This window comes from Rana temporaria, chromosome 1 (genome assembly GCF_905171775.1).
Source record: "Rana temporaria chromosome 1, aRanTem1.1, whole genome shotgun sequence".
Classification (NCBI taxonomy): Eukaryota; Metazoa; Chordata; class Amphibia; order Anura; family Ranidae; genus Rana; species Rana temporaria.
Genome location: NC_053489.1, coordinates 203241151 through 203259985, shown reverse-complemented (window position 1 = coordinate 203259985; position 18835 = coordinate 203241151). Strand labels below are relative to the sequence as shown.

The 18835-nt window shown below is 42.0% G+C and overlaps 1 protein-coding gene across 9 annotated transcripts in view; it reads right to left on the bottom strand.

The window, feature by feature from the left end:
* FBRSL1 (fibrosin like 1) overlaps window positions 1-18835 on the bottom strand; it is a 694818-nt gene that overhangs the window by 158657 nt on the left and 517326 nt on the right. For all 9 annotated transcript variants that reach the window (XM_040347748.1, XM_040347750.1, XM_040347768.1 and 6 more), the window contains one exon: window positions 6415-6444. In XM_040347748.1, coding sequence (XP_040203682.1) covers window positions 6415-6444 — 30 coding nt within the window. The remainder of the gene's footprint in view (window positions 1-6414; window positions 6445-18835) is intronic.

Below are 18835 nucleotides of genomic sequence, written 5' to 3'. Positions count from 1 at the left end.
CTTTTCCTTCGATTTCCCTTCTAATTTTTTTTTCTTTGTTCCCCTCGGTAAGCTTGCCCCCATCAACCGAGCCGTTTTGACTTAGTCAGCATGCTCACCCCCTCCCTTGGAACTACATCCCTACGGGGAGACTCCGTGAACATTCACAGAATCTCCCTGCATGGATGTAGTCCCAAGGGAGGGGGCGAGCACGCTGTCTAACCCCCAGACAGAACGGCTAGGATGACGGGGGGCAAGCTTACAGGAAGTGAGAAATTCAGACAAAGAAAAAAAACATTTAGACGGGAAATCAAAGGAAAAGGTAAGTGAACCAACGATGCACTAGCTTAAAGGAACCCATTTCGAAAATAAAAAACAAACCTTTACAACCCTTTTAAAGTAATAGGGTTCTCTAATGTCTGGCTATGAGGGCTGCATGACACCTCCATGGCCACAGCACTCGCCCTCTGACATAAGCATCATAGTGTACTACTGATATGATTACAAATGGGTATGCTTCTTTGTTCTTCATCTGGGGCCCTTGGTATACTCCTTTTATAAGGAAATCTTATTTTCTCTGGGGTAACACTTTATTCTGATGTCATTGTGTTTTTTGTGCTCGAGCCACACACTATGCAGTTCTTATTAAACTGTATTGGTTTGTACATGCTTTGTTGCTTTTCTTGGTGCCAACCCCTGTGTGGGCGCCTAGCTACGCCATTCTCTAGTCCTGTATAAGACTGTGCTGTGTGTAGTGAAACACTGCTTCTGGTGTGTGTTTAATCTTGCAGGAAAATGTACATTATGTCCTTTTTTTGATTTCAGGGGTTTTGCTGGGAGCTAAAAGGACAGCTCTAAAAGACTCTTGTGGAGATATTCCTCTTACGAAAATAAATCATTATCCACAGAGTCTGCATAGGACAGCTTTCTATCATTGAAGGAAGCCGTTAATGAAATATGTTTTCATACTGCACTCCTCTGCCATGCTAAAAAGCAGGTAAGAGACAATAAGTGGGAGTGTTGATGGCTTATATTACTCTATTATGTTAATGTTCACTAAAGTATGCCATGAGCTCTCTCATTACATGTGTATAACCCAATTCTCTGCGGTGTTATTTCTGAGCTAAATGCTATAACTACATAAATCTTGAATTAATGGAGACTTTATCGTTCTAGAAAATGAAGGGTAATTGCTGTCTGTTAATGCTGTTGTTGCTATTAAAGGAGGTATATATATTCCGTAGTGACGTTTAGAGCACATGGGGCCGAAATGGTAGAAGAGAATAGCAATGCATCTCAGAAAGACACGTTCTGAAGCCTCCTCAATTTAGTGAAATGTTCCTGAGCTCTAGGATGACTGCAGAATATGGATGTGGTTGGTATTCTGTAACTGTTCTCTCACCTGTAATCATATCAACAAAGCTATATTGTATGCACCATACTGATTCCAGATTCCCAGCTGCAAAACAAGCCTTTAAAGTAAGCTGAAAACAAGAATTTGGGGTACTTTGTTCAAAGCAAATTAAACGAGCACTGTTCATAATTAAGAATAATTAAAAAGCAGTGCAAAAATGAGACAGAATTTTGTAAGGCACCGGATAATCTTGCTAAACAAGGGCTAGAAGAAAGTTTAACTGTTGTGATTATACACATAGGGGTTGATTTACTAAATGGAAATGCATTGTTCACTATACACATGTGAACACACATAGAAACAAATACAAATATTTAGGGTAACATACATATTAAGCAGGCTGCTCTTGCTACTATGGGCTGTAAACTGACTCTGCTCTCCATTAACAGCTGACTGCCCTCCGATCAGATCTGCCTAGATGGACATCGTTCTGTTTCTTTTTTTTTTTTTAGAAGACCAGATCGGATTAGAGGTAGGCCAGTGTAAACATACACAAGTCCATTTTTTACCCGCCTGTCCATAGGGGTGAATGGAACGTCCGATCAGATCCACCTGAAAAGCTGACAGAAGAACCTGATCGGAACAGTTGGGTAAAAGGGGCCTAAAAAGATGCAGAGTCCTCAACGTAAGCAGAGCTTGAACCAAGCATTGACTTACATTTCTGTAGTCTTTGGTTTAAGGCCATTCAGAAGAAAACAGTAACTACAAAGATTCAGCTAGAATGCTACTAGGCATCAGTAAAATCTACCAAGACCAGCCATATACTGGGTAAGTAAACAAGTTGTATGGATCAGGGAGTCATTGCAATCTGTGCATGTTTGAAAATTCCATTAGAAAAATCATATGGTGCCCCTAAACATGGGTGTATCAAGTATGCAAATGTTGGCTTAGACATTGCCCACATCCAACAATGCAATGGGCACATATGTCCCTGAAATGTGTATGCATCATATTGTGGCATTTGGATTTTAGGCTTAGAGATTAGCACAGTATTTCTTCGTTTGTCAATTCCAGTCCTCAAGGCACCTCAACAGGTCATGTTTTTAGTATTTCCCTCAGATGAAACGGCCATGGTAATTACTGAGGCTGGGTTTACACTACTACACTACTTTCATCCTACTTTGCTCTGCTACATTGGTCCTACATTTATCCTACATTGGTCCTACATCCATCCTACTTTCATGAACAGGATACTACTTTGGTCCGACTTCAATGATATTCAATGGGTTGAAGTAGGATCAATGTAGGACCAAAAGTAGTACAGGGAGCATTTTCAAAGTCGGACCGACTTGTGTAGGACCAGTTAAGACAGCTCTCATAGGGAAACATTGATTTTCACACGTCATGCTACATGAGGCTCCCAATGTAGGACCGTTTGTCGGACAAGTGTGAACCCAGCCTAAGGCAGTGAAACTAATCAAATCACCCGTGCAAAATAATGAAAAGCCTGAAAACATGACCTGTTGGGACGCCTTGAGGACTGGAGTTGAGAAACACTGGATTAGCAGGACACAGAAAAGAAACGTTGCTAGAAACCGATAATAAACGTTCATTTTTTAATTCCAATGAACGGTTTACCTTAACCTGTCCGAGTACAAATTTAGTGCAATGTGAAAAACTGCCCTAATGTTAGCAAATGCAAGCTTGACACAAGCCTAATACAGATAGCTATGAAAGGAAAATTCTGCAACTGCAGAGCAGAAAGGCAAGGAAATAGAGTAATCACAATATGGAATTCTATTACCTTGTGCTCTGCTTGTGACACTGACTTACCAGTCACACACAATGCAGCCTCCCCTGAAGGTAACCTCCGATCTCACATTCTGAAAGCTAATCAATGTTGTTCAGATTTCAATTTCTCCGCTACAAGGTGAAGTCAAACCTAATCTAGCGGACGTCAGTCTCCAATGTAATGCAGCTGGCTGGGCCTGCCGCTGTAATTTAGACAATCATTAATAGCAGAGCTGTATTATAAAACTACATGCCACTTACAACTTCATCTCAACTCTGACAGGCATATCTTTTAAACAGCCTTCTGAGCAATTGCTTTTAGTCTATTCGATTGTGAAAAAAAAAAGAAGGTTTTAACCCCAGAAGGAAAAAAAAAACACATCAGCTGTTAGAAGCTTTTGGTTTTGCAAGAATTATTTAGCCCAGGAAACAACTATTGTACTGACATTTTCTTTTCTATTTTAATAATCTTTTATGTAACATTCTGAAATTAGTTTTTAAGTACAACTACTGTAGCAACTTGAAAAATATAAAGAAAAAGTGATTCACAATGTATTATCGACATGTTGTCCGGCTAGGGATAAATAGGCACACCGGTTCAGAAAAGTGCTAAATTAAAGCAGCATGAAAAAGGCACAAATGAACACAGACAGGCTTATGCCTGCAAACACAGATGATGATGTGCAGACCGCGGCAAACCAGAGCAAGCAATCTGAAATCACCTTTGCTGCTTGAGCAGTCAGAACAATAAAAGATAATTGCTGATTGGTTGCTATGGCTTACTGCACCCTTTTCTTGTACGAAGCCTGGAACGGATGAAGGCCTATAAGTATTGACAGAATTTAAAAGAGCAAGAATGTATTTGAACTAAATCAGAGAAATACTAGGTAGTTACAGTTTTGCTATAAAATTCTGGAAGACCAAAAAAGGTATCTGTTACATCAGTGAGCCCCCACACTTTTTTTCTGAGCGACTTACTATACAACTGCACACCAATAGTGAGATAGCTCACTATTGGGAGGAGCCAAATCCAGTACCTTATTCAGAAAGGTATATACTGTCAAAGGATATCTTATATTTACAGTTTAGTCCACCTTACAATGGGGAGATTGCTGCGTTTGGGTCAAACAAAAGACTACAGTTTCAATGAAGTCTAAGGCTGGTCATAGGCCGAGCGTTTTTCTTTCCTGCAACCACAGGCAGTTGATGCAGGAATCATCTCTCCCGTCGAACCATTGTGTTCTCGCTGTGGGGGCGGCTTACATTTTCCATAGCGATTACTGCTAGTGGCCATAAATGCTGCTAGCAATAATTTCATGTAGAAAACAGTAGGCTGGGTTGTACCCAAGTTGATTGATCAGTCAACTTGGATACATTCAGCCTGCCCATACATGTTTCAAATTCAAACGATTCAAACTGTCCAAGGCTAGCCCCAGTCAAAGGCTAAATCATTGGAACCCACCAATCTTAACAACCTACACCCCACCTCCTTACTCTCCTTCTCCAAACTCCTTGAAAGACTGGTATACAACTGACTGAGGGGCTATCTGACTATGAACAAACTTCTTGATCCCCTTCAGTCCGGATTTCGCCCGCAACACTCTACAGAAACTGCTCTCCTTAAACTCACCAACGACCTACTAATGGCTAAAACCAACGGACACTATTCTGTACTACTTCTCCTGGACCTCTCTGCTGCCTTTGATACAGTGGCCCACCCCCTCCTCCTGAAAAAACTATTACATTTGGTCACCGGGACTGTACTTATTCGCTGGTTCTCATCCTTCCTATCCCACCACTCCTTTAGTGTCATTTACTCCTCTCCTCTTTCTTTCTCAGTTCGGGTCCCCCAAAGTTCTGTTCTTGAGCCTCTCTTTTTCTCAATCTACAACTCCTCCCTGGGTCAGTTGATTGCCTCCCATGGCTTTCAATATCATCTCTACATGGACTACACCCAAATCTACCTCTCCACCCCCCAAATCTCCTCACATATCACCAAATTACTAACAGATATATCAGCCTGGATATGCACCACTTCCTCAAACTCAACCTATTCAAAATTGAGCTCATGATATTTCCTCCTCCACATGCCACTTCCCCTAATTTCTCTGTCAAAATCAACAGCTCAACTATCAATCCAAGGTCCTAGGTGTAATCCTGGACTTTGAACTATGCTTTTGACCCCACATCTAAATCGCTGTCCAAAGCTTGCCGCCTCAACCTCCGCAACATCTCCAAGATACGCCTTTCCTAACCAAGGTCTTGCCTGGACTATTGCAACTCCCTCCTCATTGGCTTAACTCTAAATAGGCCATCCTATTTCAGTCCATCATTAATGCTGCTGCCAGGCTTCATCCAGCTTAGAAACTGCTCGGCATCCACTATCCCCTCTCTGCCAATCCCTCCATTGGCTGCCACTCAACCAACAAATTAAATTCAAGATACTAATAGTAACTTACAAAGCCATTCACAACCTGGCCCCCAGCTACATCTCTATAAATACCAACCAAATCGTCCTGTTCGCTTTTCCCAAGACCTCCTGCTCTCTCGCCTCCTCCCATACTCGCCTTCAGGACTTCTTCTGAGCTTCTCCCTTTCCTCTGAAATGCTCTACTCCAATCTGTTTGTCTATCTCCTACTTTGTCTACTTTCAGACGATCCCTGAAAACTCGTCTCTTCAGAGAAGCCTATCTGGCCACCACCTAACTGTACATTTATATTCTCCATCAGCTCATATCATAACAATTACCTCTTGTATCTCCTGACCCTGCCTCTTAGATTGTAAACTCTAATGAGCAGGGCCCTCTGATTCCTACGGTATTAAACCTTATTGTATTTGTACTGTCTATTCTCAAGTTGTAAAGTGCAGCGTAAACTGTCGGCGCTATATAAATCCTAAATAATAATAATTATAGAATGGTCTGCACATACACAGAAGTTGGTGATTTTACAAAAGGTTTCCTCATACTGAGCAGTGCTGAAAAATGCTGGTCATTTCTGTAAAGCTTTTTCTAGCATGTTTCTACATGCCATTTCATTACAACATGCTTCAGAACACAACACAGAACTGGCTCTATATAAAACGTACTCAGGCTAAAAACCTTATTTCTGTACTAATGTGCAATGTTATTGGTGAATACGTTGGCTAAAAAATTAAATGCTTGTCAGTTTGGATTACACTTTGGGAAAGAGACACATTGTGGGGTAAACCAGCTTGGCTTTCATCCTGTACAAGTTTAATAAATGGCCCCTAATAGGTCTACAAAAAAAAAATGAAAGTTCAGTTTTACCTTATCGTTGATATCACTTTCGCTGTCGCACTGCAAATAGAAAAAAAAAAAGAAAAGAAAAAAGTTAGCTACAAATAAATTAATTTGGTTTTGGCACAGGCGAATGCATTTCATTTACAGATACAGGTTTATATTATGTTACAGCTCCATAGTGCGTAGTGGTAAAAAATTATCAATGAATAGCTTTTGAGTTAAACAAAATGAACTCCATGCTAGAGCTGTACTGTTTGCTTCCATCACCTGACCTGCCTAAGGGCTGCTTTGAGTGAACCTGTGCCTCCTACTCTGAGTATCCAAGGGTTGCTAGAAGCCATCTACAGCCTCTGTAACTTTTTAATTAAGTGACAATATCATTTAAATAGAAGACTTCCGTGTTAATCCAAGAGTTCTCTTCTGCTAAAGGCTCCTTAGTCTACTTTCACACTAGGCCGGGGGAGTTAGCGGTAAAGCAGCACGCTTTACCGCTGTAATAGTGGCGCTTTTCAGACACTAGCGGGGTGCTTTTAACCCCCGCTAGCGGCCGAATAAAGGGTTAAAAGCGCCCACTAAGCCCCACTGCCACAGCACCATAAATGGAACAGCGTTACATACTGACACAATGAAAGCTGATGGGAAGTGTGCGTTTTATCTGTGTATGTGGGAGCAGCCTGAAAGGTCCAACGAGTGGTCACCTTATAGGTAGAAAAAAAATGGACAGTTTAGACAGAAAATTGTAAAAATGAAGCACTGCCTTTTATATGCATCCTTTTCCCCTTCAAAGGACAAAAAAGTAAAAGAGAAATTATCACACACTGCTGTAGGATTATGCAGCACTAAGAGCCTTAACCACTACTTTTAGATTGCTACTACCAAAGTACCAATAGTAAACCTGCAGATGAAACCCCCCTGATGAAAAGAGCCAGGCTTGTCAGCAGATAGACCCATTAGGAGAGGGAAAGGTAAAAGAGTCTTACACCCTAACACGACAAAAAAAAAAAAAAAAACTCCTGTGCATGCACAACACAAGAGTGTCAGCAATTCAATGACATGATTTGGATGACTGCAAACTAAAAGCATTATCAGGTTTTATCAACACATACCATACAATTCCTTTTAAAAGAGAAGTATGGCCAAAGCTTTGCCATGTGTCTCTTGTGGGTCACTGGAGTGCATACTGATGGCTGACATCACAGAGCCAGTCCAGGCTCTTGAAGGATCTGAACAAGGATGTTGGGATCCAGATGACTGACAGCTGGCTTAGCCTCTCAGTGCACAGCTGCTCCCAGCTCCTCCATAGCCCTGTAAGCGCTGGAGGGGCAAAGCACAGGGCAGTGACTGATAGTCACCTCTTTTTGCTCAGAGCAGACTGAGAACTGAACGATCAATGATCATGTGACTGCTCAGTTCTCGGGCTTAGAGCTGGTGGGGGACAGCTGCAGCACCTTACCGATGATTTTTTTCCACACTTCTCTGCACTGCAATTGGGCTTATTTCAAGTGAATGTGAAGCTGTAAAAAAATAAAATAAACATGAGCTGCCGAAAACCTCCTCTTCTCAGGTCCTCCTGCCAACGCTTTTGGCTCCCCCGCTTCTTGGTGCGCCACCATAGGAAGCCACTTCCTATAGGGGCACACCAGTGGGCTTGCTCTTGAGCTGGGTTGTGTGCATCTATAGACACACACTGCGCAGCTCAGCTCTGCTCCCCGCTCCCTCCTCATAGAATTAGATTGACAGCAACAGGTGCCAGTGGCCCTGTCAGAGTCCTGTGAGGAGAGGAAGAAAGAGCAGAACTGCTGCACCCAGGCACAGTGCTGGATCGAAATAGGAATCAGGTAAGTCTTTAGGGAGATGAGTTGACAATATAACCAATGGGACATTTTTTTTACCTTAATGCAGGGCATGCATTAAGGTAAACATGTCCTACATTTAGAACCACTTGCAAAGGAATCAATCTTGAAACACCTTTCATTGAGTCGACTACAGTAAACTGAAAGCTGGTTAGATTAGCATATGATACAGCTGTTCTTCACTACTTTATCAAATTATAAGGCATGTGGCATTTAAATAATTAGCATATCAAATTGACAAAAGTTTCAGTGTCAGGCCTCGTACACACGACCGTTTTCCTCGACAGAATCCATCAAGAAACTTGGTGGCAGAGCTTTTTTGCTGAGAAAAACGGTCGTGTGAATGTTTTTAGTCGAGAAAACTGTCGTGGAACTCGACGAGAAAAAAAAGAGAACAAGTTCTCTTTTTCCTCATCGGGAGTTTCAATTTCCTTGTCGTGTTTTCAATTTCCTCATCGTGTTTCTCGTCGGGCTGGTTTACAACGAGAAACACGTTCGTGTGTATGCTTAGAAGCCTGCGCATGCTCAGAATAAAGTATGAGATGGGAGCGTGCCTTCGGTAAAAGTAGGGTTTGTAATGGAGATAGCACATTCGTCACGCTGTAACAGACTGAAAAGCGCAAATCGTCTCTCACCAAACTTTTACTTAACACACAGTAACATCAGATTGGCAAAAGAAGTGGAGTGGTGCCAGTGGAATCAAACTTCCCCTTTATAGTGCCGTCGTACGTCACCGCGTTTGAGAACAACGAGACAGTGTGTACGCAAAGAAAGCTGGTCAAGATTCTCGACAAGCCTAACAAGGAACTCGTCGAGGAAAACGATGTTTAATTTACGACAAGTTCGTCGGTCGTGTGTACGAGGCCTCACTTGCTAAAATTTCCTAGCAAACATATACACCAATGTGGATTTTTCCATATTCTAAAAAAATAAAATAAAAAAATGTAAAATAAGGGGTCAAATACTAGCCTTTTGCAGTTTCCACATTCATTCTGATGAAAAAATACATTACCACGATGTGATTCTATTATCGCCATGATTTACTATGGGGACGGTGCTGTTTTTTTGCCATCAGGCTTTGTGCAAAGGCTAAAAAGTCCAGTTTTGGTCTCATCAGACCTTTTTTTTACAAATTTGCTCTGTCTCCCCACATGCCATTTAGAAAATTACAAATATGACTGGTGATATTTTTTTTTGGAAATGGCTTTTACATCACTTTAGGGTACTGTTTTATAGTCAAAACCCCGATCTAAGCTATTCTGGAACTTTATCCCAGACTTACTTCAATAGTTTATGGTTGTCAAGAATATTAGATTTTCTAACAAACACTGTGGGGCCTTTTAAAAAAAAATGTGCAATTTGTGATCACAAGATATTTTAACTGAATGCAAGTGATCAAAATTCAACAAAGTATGTGACTTCTGGCAGCAATAGATTGTACCTTAGCTTATCTAAAAGTTTTCACAGCAAAGGGGATGTTACTCATGCCATCAAGACTTCAGTTTTTATTTGCAAATTATTTGGGAAGCTATGCATTTTTTTTCCACTACAGACATTACGGATCAGTTTGTGCACAAAAAAAAATTTATTGAAATTTAACTGCAGGTTGTAACACTCAAAAATGTCCAAAGGGGATTAAATGCTCATGCAAAGCACCATATTTGTAATCTGAAAGTGAAACCATCTAAAAATGAAAGAATGATTCATATATTGCAAATGCAACAAGTTGGAGAAAACCAGATTATATTAGAACTCATGGCTCCTGTTGGGGTTTTGTAACTGTTTAAACCAGGGGTCTCCAAACTGCGGCCCGAGGGCCAGATGTGGCCCTTTGCTAGCCTTTATCCGGCCCTTAGGGCACTATTCCTCCCACTGACACCAACAAGGAGGCACTATTTCTTCCACTGATACCAATGATGGGATACTATTCCTCCTACTAATAAGGGGCACTACTTCTCCTTCTACTAACCACCAACCTTTAAGGCCATATTTATTCTCACTGATGCTGGGCCCATGACATTTTCTGCCCCCCACTGGCCACAATCCGGCCCTCCTAAAGTCTAAAGGACAATAAACTGGCCCTTGGTTTGAAAAGTTTGGAGACCCCTGGTTTAAACATTTGGTAATTTGAATCCTTGACAGTGGAATATATATGCATATATTGCCAGGATTTTATCACTCCACTTACTTATATTTCTAGTATCTGTCCTGTAAGATACTATCCTTAATATTAAATACGCAGGAAGCTAAAGACCATTTACAAAGACCATGATGGTGGAACAATAGGGATTTTGATGAATGAATGATGTAATAAATCCAGAAATTGTAAAAGTGGACCAGATGCATACAGATTAAGGGTTCATGCACACTGGCTTAACAAACACTGCTTATAGAGTAGTTTAGCGTTTTGCCTGTAGGAGCAGCTAATGTTATCCTACGTGTCCATGCACATTAGCACATTTAGAGGCATATTTTAAGCTCAGCCTTTAAAAAAAGAAAACAGCAAACTCCTGTACATTTACACACATTTTTTTCTGCTAAAAGAACTGGAGTTTTTTTTTAGTCCAGTGTGCATGGACCCTAAATGCTACTTCTGAAAGTAAAATCTGTGAGTTTAAATTCTTACGACAATGATGGGATGATTTTTGTTAAGCTAGACCAAGGGGTGTCCCATAGACCCCTTTTGGAAAAACAATGGCATTAGGAAAAAGGATGATCGAAGATTCTTGATCTTCATCCGAGGACAAAAAAAAAAGCTAAGAGTAAGACACAAGTCACACAACAAGTTTGCACACAAGCAGTGCCCAGAGGAATGTCAACAATGGAGAAAAAGACCTGCACAAAGGAGATGAAAAAAGTCCTTCAGCTCTGCCTCCCAGGCAGCTGTTGTCGTCAGGACAAAAGCCCTTGTCAAAATATCGAGGTAAAGAAATGTACAGAATAGCAACTGATGACAGCTCTGGGAGCTCTCAGTGAAAGACAAGAGCCTCAATTACCTGGAGTTTCCAAAAGGCCCTGTTAACGCTCTCTGAGGAGAAACTAAACAGTAAACAGCCCAGTGGGCCTCCTTCAGAAAAGCTTGTAAAGGGATTACTTGCTTAGTTGTGCCAATTGCCTTTTAATTCCACCAAGAATGTTTGTAAAGCACAGCCTAATTGCCCCCTCATTTTGTAAACAAAACCCTCCCCTGGCAGGTTCAAGTTGGGACGCTTTGTGCTTGGAACGTGACAGACACAAATTAAGGTGTTTTGTAAGATGGATAAATGTATTTGAAAGCATCAGCCAGTAAAATACCTCTCGGGACCTCACAAGTTTACCACAGATGTTTTCAAGGATTAACAGCACAATGTTGCCATAAAATGCCAAGTTCAACAAAAAGAAAAAAAAACAAAAAACAGAATGAAAGTACTCTACTTCAGACACCCCATAATAAGATTATACAACTACAAAATATCCAGAGTCTGTACAACAATAATAAACCTATACATTTGTTTACATTTTGGGCCACCAATGATCATGGAGATAAAGGTAGAAACCAATATTTGTGTTCTGAATAACTACTCGTAACCAAAGTAACAATGCTAAATGATTCAGATTTGATCTGACGTATGCATGGACAAGGCAGTTAAAGATCCAACAACCAAAACAGACTAAGACATGTTTAAGTATATGAAAACCCAATCAATATAATCTGCAGTTTTTTTTTTTTATTAGGTTGAGGGGGGGTTAAGTATTTCTTGATGGTACCCACTTCCTCAATCCTTACCAAGCATGTCCCGCTCCCCTCCGCATGCACAGCCTCCTAGGATAGGTCACACGCACCTAGGACTGACCTCCTGCATGTGCAGCTGGACGCCAATTGTGATTCATGAGGAAGTCACAGCCAGCTCCTAAATCCAAAAAGGCAGCGCCAGGGAGCCGCACTAGTGAGAAGAACTGGCTGCAGGAAGACAATACTGAAATCCATAAACCAGGGGGAGGCAACCTTGGGCCCTCCAGCTGTTGCAGATCTACAAGTCCCATCTTTCCTCTAGGAGTAATTTTAACTGCCAGCCTCATGGGAAATGTAGGTCCACAACAGCTGGAGGGCCCCAGGTTGCCTACCCCTGCCATAGACTGTATCTGATTTGTAAAAACCAGCAGTTCACTATTGGTAGTGGTGCAATTGCATTGATCCGTGATCCGTACGGATCAGCACCTTCAGTTCGGGACACACGGCGATCCGCGGGTCTCCCGGTCCATAGGAAAGGCCGCGGCTTCGGCCTAGCTTCCGAAGCGGCGGCCATCTTGGTCCACCCGGCGCGGGGGATTCAGGCTGCTCCATAGAAGTTTGCGGGCATTTGAGCTCATGGTGACTGATCCTAACAGCCCAGCCATGTGCTCTATGCTGCACCTTAAGGGATCCACACTAGGAGCCGCTGCCACCGCACCGGACGTCCTTCTGCTGCCAGAGAAGAGAGAGGGGGGATCTGTATGTAAGGGGGATTTTCACTAGACACACAACACTGCGCCGATCAATGACGCTGGGACATTGACATTGACTGGAACATTGGGACAGTTCAGGTCACAGGAGGGTAACTGGTGACACCACTTTCCTACAAGGGGCTGCGACTTTCACTTGGCTGCAAGTAGGGTTGTCCAGATACCGATACCAGTATCGGTATCGGGACCGATACCGAGTATTTGCGGGAGTACTCGTACTCGCGCAAATACCCCCGATACCTAAATAGAATACTTTCCCCCCCCTTTCCCCCCCGCCGCTGCCGCCGCATCGCGCCGCCGCATCGAGGGACATGGCTAGAGGGACATTGCTGCATATGTGAGGGACATGGCTAGAGGGACATTGCTGCATATGTGAGGGACATGGCTGCATATGTGAGGGACATGGCTAGAGGGACATGGCTGCATATGTGAGGGACATGGCTAGAGGGACATTGCTGCATATGTGAGGGACATGGCTAGAGGGACATGGCTGCATATGTGAGGGACATGGCTGCATATGTGAGGGACATGGCTAGAGGGACATGGCTGCATATGTGAGGGACATGGCTAGAGGGACATGGCTGCATATGTGAGGGACATGGCTAGAGGGACATGGCTGCATATGTGGGGGACATGGCTAGAGGGACATTGCTGCATATGTGAGGGACATGGCTAGAGGGACATGGCTGCATATGTGAGGGACATGGCTAGAGGGACATGGCTGCATATGTGAGGGACATGGCTAGAGGGACATGGCTGCATATGTGAGGGACATGGCTGCATATGTGAGGGACATGGCTGCATATGTGAGGGACATGGCTAGAGGGACATGGCTGCATATATGTGGGGGGACATGGCTGCATATGGGGGGGACATGGCTGCATTTGGGGACACATTTAAAAAAAGTATCGGTATTCGGTATCGGCGACTACTTGGAAAAAAGTATCGGTACTTGTACTTGGTCCTAAAAAAGTGGTATCGGGACAACCCTAGCTGCAAGTATAAGTATTGTGGGACGCAGTTATTTCAACACAAAACGGAGCTTATTTGCTTAAATACAGTATTTGTAAATCCGACGGATTGTTTAAATGTTAAATTAAAAGTGAAAATCAGAGGTGTTCTGTCACATTAGCAACCATGTAAGGTCAGCAGGTTTGCTGCGGCTTTTAAAATTTAACATTAAAACAGTCCATCAGATTTCCAAACACTGTATTTAAGCACATAAGCTCCCTTTTGTGTTGAAAATAAATGTGAAATCTAAAACTCCAGTGGGTGTAGCAAGATTTGTCTTTTTTTTTTGCTGATCTGAAAATGATCCGATCCGTGACTCCTGATCTGAGAATCAATCCGATCCGTGAGTTTTTTGATCCGTTGCACCCCTAGTAGTGGTTGACATCTAAAAAAAGAAGGGCAGTTCACACCAGAAGCAGTTCCGTTCAGTTCCATGTGCTTTTTTTCTGCACAAAATGCATGCACAGTGGGCTTTCCATGTATTCCAATGGCTCTAGTTCACACCATGCAGTCAGTTTCCAGTCAGTTTCTGCACAGGAAACTGACTGCATGGTGTGAACTGGAGCCAGATAGAGCCATTGGAATACATGGAAAACTCTGTGCATGCATTTTTAGTGCAGAAAAAATGCACACAAAACTGTACGGAACTGTGTCTGGTGTGAACTGGCCCAATTAATTTTTAAGTGCTAGTACACACCAGACGCAGTTCTGTGTGCTTTTTTTCTGCACAAAGTGCATGCACAGTGTTTTCCATGTATTCCAATGGCTCTAGTTGGCCCAAGTTCACACTATGCAGTCAGTTTCTGCACCGGAAACTTACCAGAAACTGACTGCATGGTGCGAACTAGAACCAACAAGAGCCATTGTAATACATGGGAAACACTGTGCATGCATTTTTAGTGCAGAAAAAATGCGCACAAAACTGCATCTGGTGTGAACTTGCCCTAAATTAGCAGATTACAGTAAAAGAACACCTGGTGATCCTGTTGTTGGGGTCCTTGTTCTGGCATTTCCTGTTATTGGGTAAAAAAGTGCCCCTACCGCTTAACTGTCCTCCAGCATTGGCACTCTATCACATGGGCTTGAATGATGACTACAAGTGGCCATTTGAACCCACATTATACAAGCATGTTTCAATGGGGTCATCATCATAAAGCTTGCCCTGAGAAATACCATACAGCCATAACTGAAGTATAATCATATGGACAAAGTGTGGCTGCAAAAGGATGAAAAAATTTAAAATGCTTATTGAAATAAAAAGTCAATTGTTTATGAGACACAGTGCTTTAGTACATGAAATGTCATTCAGTTATGGTTCTACTATGTACATTAGCAGTGCTGGGACAAGGTCATCCAGCACCCAGGGCAAAGATGCCAAATTGCACCCCCCTGTTTACGATGCGCTGTCACTAAAATCACTGCTGCTGTCACTACTCCTGTCAGCCCTGCAACAGATGGCACCCCTAGTAAACCATTGCACCCAGGGCAGCTACCCCTCCCGCCCACCCATTTCCCCAGCCCTATACATGGGTAAATGAGATATGTGGCTGTAAAGTTACTAAAGCCAAAATGTTTTAAGCATATAGTGCTGTACTGAAAGATAATCTATTCTCAAACAAAGCAATCCCTAGTACAATATAATAAAATATAAAGATCACTTTTTTGCCAGTTTTACCTTTTCCTTTTACCAATTGCAACTGGAAGAAACATTAATTTATCTAAGGCCTAGATCTCTTAATGTCTTTTAAAAATTGTCTAGTTTTAAAGGTGCAGAAAAGGACCGAATTAAACTATCATTAGACATTTGCGTTTTTCTGAAACAAAAATTAGTGTGCCAGCTTTATAGAACGCATGTTATGTAGAAGACTTATACAGGCAAGAGGTTCTGTGTGTAAGGCATGTACCTTCATCTGTGCAGGATTTGAGTTTTATTAAATTCTCCCGAGCTCTTATTCATTAAAGACACAAAAAAGAAAGGTAATTAGCATCTATTGTTTCATGTTCCCTGAACCTCGGCACTCCCCCACATTCTCCTCCTTTCTTTCTGGATCTCGCTCCTCTTGAGTTTGGCATGGCTCTGTGGAAGGGTGGAGCGACTTGTTCAGCCTGGCACAGATTTCATATCTGCAGGGGTACCAGACGATGATAGGAGAGGAGGGTTTTATCCGGAGCCAAGCTGACAGCAAAACCTGCTAATGGGACTCAAATCAGCCGCAGAGCCGCAGTGCCAGAACTTCTAGCTCCTGCCAAGTCAGGAGGGGATGCTGATTTATAGCAGCAATTTCACCACTCTATCCTTTGGAGGGTCCCACAAGCCATTTCTGGATGGCATAGAGCCACTGAGTTCAGATCCAAAGCTGCCCGGCAGCAACACGGAAATGAAACAGGGATGGAAATTGAATGCTGTCTCGATCTCGCCGCAGGCATAAGAGTGCTTCTCTTAGCTCTAGCGGCTCCTTGACAGTTTGATAAAATGAGTCCGGTCCTCCCTGTGGCCTTTCAGCAGACGGGCTGAAGAGAGCATAGCTGGAGCTATGAAGAACAGATTGAGCCTAAGGCAGCCCTTATGTTTTTCTTTTTTCCATTGATGGTGTTTACAGCCATGAGCTGGGCAATAAAGCTAATCCTATAGAAATGTATGCACAGTTTTAAAGAATGCTTTAAAAAAAGTTCTCACATATATTTGCATCTAAATACAGGTCTTGTACGATTAACTTTTTCTATAAAAAGTAGACAATACTTTATAAACAGAGCAGTGATATATGCTTACATTTTATGGTAGGTATATAAACATCTTTTATATATCTCTGAAATCACACTCTATGGCTTAACAATATATGGGTTTCATGCAGTACAGCAGTCAAAGCAACTCGTGTTGCTGTAAGAGCCGGTTCACACTAGGGTGACTCGTCAGGCGACTCAGTCGCCTGACAAGTCGTGGCCCATTCTAGTCAATAGAATCGTTTTAATAGGAGCGACACAAGTCGCTCCGACTTAGAAAAGGGTTCTTCTACGACTTTGGGGGTGATTTGCATTGACTCCTATACAGAAGTCATTTTGCAAGTCGCCTCTGAAGTCGTCTTCAGGATGCCTTGCCGATTAGCCCCCGAAGTCGTGCCGCCCCAGTGTGAACCGGCTCTAAGAATAGAGGTAAACAGGCAACATATATCTATTCTGTATTTCAAATATAATGCTTCAGGTCAGAATTCTTGGTTTTGAAAACCAAAGCAACAATAATAAAGTTGGAACTTATGACTTTTGCAGAACTGTTTAGTACATACCATGACAATATAATAATAGATTACGTATGTCATAATAAAGTTAAGATGGTAACATTAAAAATACATATGCATCTGTTATGAAAAGTCTTGCCAATAAATAACACAGAATGGGGTTCCTTCTGGCTGCAGCTTCCCCTACAGCTCTACAAACATAGGTGACATCTTTGAGTAACCACCCTCTTGGGTTGCTCTCTTCTCCCTGGGTTCAGAAGCCAGCCTATAGACGACGTAGACAGGTACACATTGGGTTACAGCCATCCTTGTGCCTGTGCACATTTACATAATACAAATTCACTCTTTGTAATTTTACAGATAGGAAGGCCTATATCACACCTATCACAGAACAAGAGGTGAGGTATAATCTCAATGTTTTCTTAAGATACTGCAAATTTGTAACAAAAATACATTCTATGACCAGTTTGACTCTCTGCACATACTTTAAAAAAACAACACTAAGATTACACTTGGAATTGTCTGTATCATGGGGTGGGATGAGAAGTATGATTGCACCAATACCAATACTGGTATGGGTACCGATACTAAGCATTTGCATGAGCATCCGTACGCGTGCAAATCCACGATACCTGAAACTGATCTTTCAGACTCGGTTCTTTTAGCTGTCAGGGGGATTCCACTGACAGCTGAAATGTAAAAAAAAAAGAAAAAAAAAGCTGGAAATAATAGGTTGTTAATTAGTGGGGCTGCTGCGTTCTTAACAACCGATGACTCATTTGGCTGTCAGTGGGGTTTACCTGTTGACTGCTTAAGTGTTAAAAAGGTCAGACAATTGGAGCGATAAAAAAAAAAAAAGCATGCCAGGCAATGTTTATCAACAACATTGCTTAGCTGAAACTCAAAGATAAAAAGAAACATGGCTTATTTTTGTATCTTTCCGTGTCTTCATCTAAAGATCAAAGGGATGGACTTCAGATGAAATCAGTTTAAAGCAGTGTTTCTCAATTCCAGTCCTCAGGCCCCCCCAACAGGTCAGGTTTTCAGGATTTCCCTCAGATGAAAAGGCTGTGGTGATTACTAAGGCAGTGAAACTGATCAAATACCCTGTGCAAAATAATGGAAATCCTGAAAACCTGACCTGTTGGGGGGGCCTGAGGACTGGAATTGAGAAACACTGGTTTAAAGCAACCTGTCAAGTAAAAAAATAAAAAAAAAGACTGGGAAAAAGGAATGGATTTCAAATCATTGATGGGAAAAACGTGCGTGAAATATAATTCAAAAATAAACGCTAATGAGCTGTAACATGGAAAGAAAAGAAGATTCCCAGCCACAAAAATAATTTTCTGTATCAAGTTGAATTTGAAGGCTTGGTTGGTCAAATTTTTAAATCAATGGTGGCATCATCGGATTATAAAACACATAAAATTTCTGATTTTCTGAAGAAAATCATTTTGAAATTCGACCCATGTATGGCCTGCATAAGTATACCATTATGTGTAGTATCATACCCACAACCTACCTATCCAGCTAGGCATACCAGTTATATGATTATGGTAAAGCTTCTAATCTTGACGGAATTACTGCGTGTCCAACCGAACTACCGAGTGCATCACCGGCCTCAAAAAATCGTGTGGGCAAGGAAGTCTGAACCTCTTCTGCTCATCATACTTGCTAGGTAGTTAAGCCAGGATCAGTAATTGAGTCATAGAATCCGCATCTTTAAAAACAAGCATGTAATGGTTTCTCCCATATCTCTAACCTCATGATTTCCTTTTATTGATGATAGACTCAATGTTTTAGTATACTGTTGGTGTATATAATGGCACAAGTATTATATATGCAGGCATATAAAGTTACTAACAGGTG